At 44.3% G+C, this 6,434-nt stretch overlaps 1 protein-coding gene across 1 annotated transcript; it reads right to left on the bottom strand.

The window, feature by feature from the left end:
- Positions 1-3,290: 3,290 nt before the first annotated feature.
- LOC143614695 (uncharacterized) lies at positions 3,291-4,799 on the bottom strand. Its single transcript, XM_077088055.1, has 2 exons — positions 4,668-4,799; positions 3,291-4,577 (listed from the first exon to the last, which is right to left on the bottom strand). The coding sequence occupies exons 1-2, from the start codon at positions 4,797-4,799 to the stop codon at positions 3,291-3,293; spliced, it is 1,419 nt and encodes a 472-aa protein (XP_076944170.1).
- Between the last annotated feature and the right edge of the window lie 1,635 nt (positions 4,800-6,434).

Here is a 6,434-nt window from a genome sequence, read left to right as displayed (position 1 = left end):
CCTGATAAACCGAAACAACGACAATATGGCTAGAATGATTGAGAAGATAATGTGGAAAGAAGGAGTAAAAGAAAAGAAGTTTGAGTTGCTAAAGCCACAAAAGGGAAAATTAGTGAAGGATACAGAGAGAGGTATGAGAGCAGATGGTAAACCGTGGATGGTGATGAAGTACAAACCAGTCCGATGTATCAAGGAGGTACCATGAAAGCTATGCCTCGAGATGTGCTGAAAGATTTGAAATGGTGGTTTGTGGACTGTGAGACTGCAGAGGCAGTAATGGAGGACGAGGATGAACAAGAACTGCTTCGGGTTTACGACCCGATGCATCTTGTTAACCTGTCGCAAGCTGATCTGGAAGTACTCAACAACAAGAAGATCTTCTACATTCCTGCTTGGAAGGATCAAGCTAGGAGATATCAAAGTGTAGTGTCAGTATGTGTGAAAGAAGGGGCGCACGCTTAGAGATGCAGATTACAAGACTCGAGTTTTGAAGAATCAAGATATGAAGCTACTGCCAAGGGGGAGTCTGTTGGTACATGTTTGTCAGTAGTTCATAGTCTTGTAATTGTAATCGAGTCTGTATTGTAATTGTGTATTTGATTATGTTTTAGATTGTGTAACTAGCAAAGTTGTCAACAAGTTTGCTCAGGCGAACTTGTTGAACAAGCGAAGTTGTCAACAAGTTCGCTCAGGCGAACTTGTTGAATATGCGAAGTTACAGACAACTTCGCCTGTGGCGAAGTTGTCGTGTATATATTCACTGTTTCAGCCGAAACGTGAAGAGGTTAAGCAGTTTAGGGTTTCAGTCAAGTGTTCGAGTTTAAGCAGACGTGTTTGCTAGTTCCAGTGTCTGTAATAGTGACTACGAGTCACGTGTTTGGTTATTAATATAACGTGTTTGATTCATTGCTCGTGTTATTCTATATCTACACTCGTAACCTATCTACGCAGGGATTCCGCACCTGCGTTGTTAGAGAACATCCCGTGTACGATCCGTCCAGGAACCTTCAGTCAGCGGTAATTTTTTTGATTTTGGTGGTAGTAGTGGTGGTGGTTCTACTGGCGGTGTGTCGGGGAGTGAAGATATGGATCCCCGTGATTCTATGGAGGTGAATCAGGCTAATCAGCCTAAGTGGAAGATCACCCGCGGAGTCAATTTTGAAGACCCTGCTACTTGTATAGAATTTTTGGAGCATGTCATTCTCCTGGTGAGCGTATTGCTCGTAGGTTCCAACCTTGGGATAGTTTGCCGTCTGACGCAGTTTACGATCACGTCCGAGGTCTCTCCAGCATAGTGGAGCTAGTGCGCTACAACCTTATTCTTCATGCAGAGAAGATTGAGTCTTCGCCGCTATGAGAGAGATGGAGCTTGATGTCAAGAATACTGAAGCGGCCGCTTGGAAAGGGGCCCGGGAGGCAGCGGAGAACCGCCAGGCTCCGCTGTTGTTGAAGCGAAGTTGTCAAAGGTTGAGGCAGATTTGGCGGAATCTGTTCATGAGCACGCTGAGCGCTACAAAGAGTTCCATGCTGCGTGCAGGAAATCTAACAATGACGTGCTGACGCGCGCAGCCTGGCTCATGCTGCCAAGAAACAGCCGCCAAATTTGAAAAACAGAATGTTAATCTGCGTAAGCAGATTGATGAACTGGAGGCGGAGGCAGCGCTAGGAAAGGCTGACGCAAGTAAGTTAGCTGATGCGCTTGCCACCCGGGAGTAGACTATCGAATCTATCACTGCTCAGTGTGCCACCGCTACCGCTACCGCTGACCGCGATTGGTTATTGAAGCAAGCAATTCGCAAGTACTTGTTATTTTTTCATTTCTCGTTCTTACTATTTACTTTATACTAACTGTGTTTGTCTTTCTCATGTTGCCCAATGTATCATTACTGATGATGATATGGCTAAAAGTGTTGGGCGTCTTGTTACTATTGCACAACAACTAGGGCACAAGGCTTTTTTCCAATTGGCCGTAACGCACTTGCGAGACAATCTTCCTCCCGAAGCCTACGTTCTTCATGGTATTGATGTGGAGGCGGGGTATAAATCTGTGAGATTGAGTATGATGTTGTTTCGTTTCCCATCTTGTTCGTTGTTGCCTAGTACGCCGAGGAAGAGAATAGTGTGCTGTTGTTGAGATGGTTGTTGGAGCCATAGCAAGCCGGACCTTCTGACGGTTATGATGCTGTCGTGACTCAAGATCACGCGGAAAAGAGATTAGACGATGTCGACTAGGCCGTCTCACGTGATATATTTTGTATAGTTGTAGGGATGTAATTATTTTGGCGGATGTTGGTATCCACTTTGTAAATATACTTTCTTTTTTGTATATAAATGGAATGACTTTTGTTGAAATGTTGCATTATCTTTTCGCCCTTGAAATTCAGAGTATCGTTTTCATTCATTGTCAATGGACCTTGGCCCATTTTTACAAGGTGAAATCGATTTACATATAACACCTTCACACCTACGTTGCGTTCCATGTTCTTGGAATCAGTGAGCTATCGAGTTGCATCAGCGCATAAGCGCCTTTCCCTAGGACCTCTTTTATTTGGTAAGGTCCTTCCTAGGTTGGTGCTAACTTTCCTTGCGCTTGAGCTTTTGATTCCTCGTTGTTGTGAAGGATGTAATCTCCTGCATTGAATTCGCAATTTTCACTCTTGCGTCATAATATTTCTGGAGTTGGCGCTTGTAATTTTGTTCACGCATTGCTGCCAATTCTCTCCTTTCCTCCAGGAGCATTAAGTCAATGCGCCTTTGATTCTCGTTATCGGTTTTCAATAAGATCCTTGGTGATGGCACACCGATCTCCGCTGGGATCATTGCTTATGTGCCATAGGTCAAGCTGAATGGTGTTTCCGCGTTGCTCGTGTTTTTCAGAGTGCGGATCGCCCATAGGTAGTGCGCAGGCTGATCAACCCATCCTGACATGTATCCTGCCAATCTTTTTTCTATTCCTCCAACGATTGCTGTGATTCGCGCGTTCAACTTTTCCATTTCCTTGTGGGTGGGCAATGGAGGTGAATGTCTGAGTTTTTTAACTCCTTGAGCCATGCCCTGATGCATTGGTCCGCGAATTTTGTCTGGTTGCGTTTATCGCGACTACCGGTTTTGCTTCGATCCATTTGGTAAAGTAATCAATCGCAACAATCAAAAATTTCACTCAGCCTGGTGCTTCAGGGAATGGCCTGTTATATCGATCGCCCATTTCTGGAATGGCCAAGATGACGTTACCGGTATCTTTGCATTCTTGGGGCGCAGAGTGTTGGCGCATGGTGCTGGCTTGCGTTGCATCACCGTAATTCTTTCTCCGCATCAACGTGCATGTCTGGCCAATAATACTCCATGTTCATTATTTTGGCTACAACCATTCTTGGGCCTGCATGAACTCCACAGATTCCTTCATGTATTTCTCGTAACATATAATTCGCGTCTTGCGCATCCACACATCGTAGGAGTGGTCCAAGGTAACCTTTTTGAAATGTGTAATTAAGTGCTTTGTGACGGATCTTCCTAGCTTCCATTTTCCTGTCTGGTAGGATACCTAACGACAAAGTAGTTGATGATTGGAGTAATCCAACTAGATGTACTCGCGGAGCATACACAAACTTCTCTTGTGGTAGTGGAGGGGTTCGCCAGGACTCCACACAGACATCTTTGGCAAGGTGTTCGAAACTAACCGATGCCAATTTTCTTAGGGCTCCTGCTTGTTTATTTTCACTTTGTTTCACATGTTTAACTTTGCATGTGACGAAGGTTGCCATTAGCGCCTTAGCTTGCGCTAGGTATGAGGTCATCTTATCATCTTTTGCATCATACGATCCTTCAATTTGGTTTGCCACCAACATTGAATCACCATGTGCTTCTAGATGTTTCGCTGCCAGCTTCTTGGCGAATATCAATCCTACCAACAATGCTACACATTCTACCTCATTATTCGTGCTCTTAAATTCCAAATGTGTTGCATATGTAAAGTCTTGTCCTTCTGGATTGGTGATATTTAACACTGTGCATGCGCCTTTATCATTCGATGCCCCGTCAGTGAAAACTTCCCAAATTTGTTCTTTCTGTTGTTCAAATGGGGGTTCCATCTCCTTTTGGCATTCTTCCTCTTTTTCTGGGGGCACCTCTGCAATGAAGTCTGCCAATACATGACCTTTGATCGCAGGTCTGGGTTTGTACTCAATAGCATTTTCTCCCAACTTTGCCGCCCACTTTGCTAATCTTCCTGATACTTCTAGTTTGGCTAATACGTTTTGCAGGCGATAGTTGGTAAGGACGTTCACCGGGTGTCCCTGGAAGTATCTCCTTAGGCGTCGCGCCGTCTGCACTAGCGACAAAACCAACTTTTCTAAAGTGGAGTATCTTGTTTCCGCGTCTGCCAATGTGCGACTAACATAGTAGATGGGCGTTTGAACGTTATCCCTATCTACTAGTACGACCGCACTGATTACTCTGTTCGAAGCCGCTAGGTATACTACTAACGCTTCTTTGGTTTTTGGCGCTACTAATGTTGGCAGTTCTACTAAGCGCGACTTGATCTCTTGAAATGTTGTTTCTGCTTCAACTGTCCATCGAAGCTGAGATTTTTTGAGAAAGTTTCTCAGAGTTGAACGAATGGAAAGGATTTATCTGCATGGCTTGACAGGAATCTGTTGAGCGCAACCAACCACCCATTCAGCGTTTGCACCTCCTTGATGGTTTTCGAAGAAGGCATTTTCACTACCCCCTCTATTTTTTTTGGGATTGGCTTTGAATCCCTCATGAGTAACAATAACCCCCAGGAATTTCCCTTCTTCCATCTCTAAGGAACATTTCCCTGGGTTGAGCACATGCTTCTCTCTCGTAACGTCTTGAAGATTTCTTCGATGTCTTTTAGCATGGTTACTTCTGTATTGCTTTAAATCACAAAGTCGTTGATGTAGACTTCTAAGTTCCTCCCAGTTTGAGGCTTGAATTCTTTGTCCATCAGGCACTGGTACGTGGACTCTGCATTTTTTAGGCTAAACGGCATCATTTTGTAACAATACGTTTCAATGTTCGTTCGAAACGCCGTTTTGTCTTGGTCTCCCGCTGCCATGTGGATTTGGTGGTACCCTTTATATGCATCCAAGAAACACTTGTACTGGAATGGAAGCAACGCATCTACTTTAAGGCCTATTTGTGGTAAAGGGTAACAATCCTTATGGCATGCTTTGTTGAGGTCTTTGAAATCGATGCAACTTCGCCATTGGCCACTTGCTTTTGGTACCATTACCGAATTTGATACCCATGTCTGGTATTGTATCTCACGGATTATTCCCGCGTCCATGAGTTGTTTAACTTGTTCAACGCAGGCTTTTTCCTGTTCCAGCCCCATCTTTCGCCGTTTTTGTACTATTGGTAAAAGAGCTGGATTTAATTTAAACTTGTGCTCCGCTTAGGCCCTCAGTACTCCTGTCATGTCTGCTGGAGTCCATGAGAACACATCTATGTTGTTGACAAGTAACCTCTTCAACGCCATTCGGGTTTGGTTGGAAAGGGTGGATCCGATGGTTACACTTTGCTCCGGAAACTTTCCGTTGAGAATCCATTTTTCGACCTCTTTGGACTTGTTTGTTTTCAGTATCTTTTATGGTGGTACCTTTTCATCCGCCATATGACATTCTTTGCTAGCATGGATCATTGCTACCCCTATAGGCGTTGGCACTCCTAGTATTCCATGGGTTGTTGATGGGTTGGCTTTGAAATCCCCTATCGCTTCTCTTCCCAAGATTATATCATAGTGTGGGAGTGGGGTTTCCATGACCAGAAAGACCACATCCTCTGATCTTGAGTGTATTCTGTCACTGAGTGTCACCGGAAATGTCAACTGTCCCAACCGGTATTCAATACTTTGAATGAAACCTGTTATGAGGCGTTGACGGGGATCAGCATGCGCCTATCCTTTTCTTCCAATAAATTAAAACATTGGCGATACATGATATCGGCCGTGGCTCCCGCATCAATGAAGAAGCAGGGTGTCCAATAATGTCCAAAGATTGCTGTAATTACCAATGGCGCCTTTCGGTTTGCTCCTCCTTTCACTTTCGGGAAGATTACATGTTCCTCCTTCCATACGGCATGTTCGACCTGATTACACTTTTTATTCGTTGTGCCGCCTGTAATCATATTAGCATGCAAGTCTTTGATTTTCTTTTATGGCCTTCCGCCATCGCGAATTGGCGGTCGCCCTTCCTCTACCTTTGATGCTCTTGACTAAATGTTCCAATCTTCCATTTTTTACATACTCCTCAGTGGCATCTTTTAAATTCGAACACTGATTAGTTGTGTGACTGTGTTGGTCATGATAGTCACAGTAACGCGTCATGTTCGCATTTGGCCCTGGTTTGATTGGAGTGGGTTTTTTTAGTTGGATACCTTTCGTATAAATTATCTACGCTGAACTTTTGGTCAGC

This window comes from Bidens hawaiensis, unplaced genomic scaffold (genome assembly GCF_021521415.1).
Source record: "Bidens hawaiensis isolate Kalapana, Puna unplaced genomic scaffold, B.hawaiensis_p1.1 tig00002305_1, whole genome shotgun sequence".
Lineage (NCBI taxonomy): Eukaryota > Viridiplantae > Streptophyta > Magnoliopsida > Asterales > Asteraceae > Bidens > Bidens hawaiensis.
Note: the sequence above shows the minus strand (reverse complement) of the source record. Positions and strands in the feature narration are given on the sequence as shown.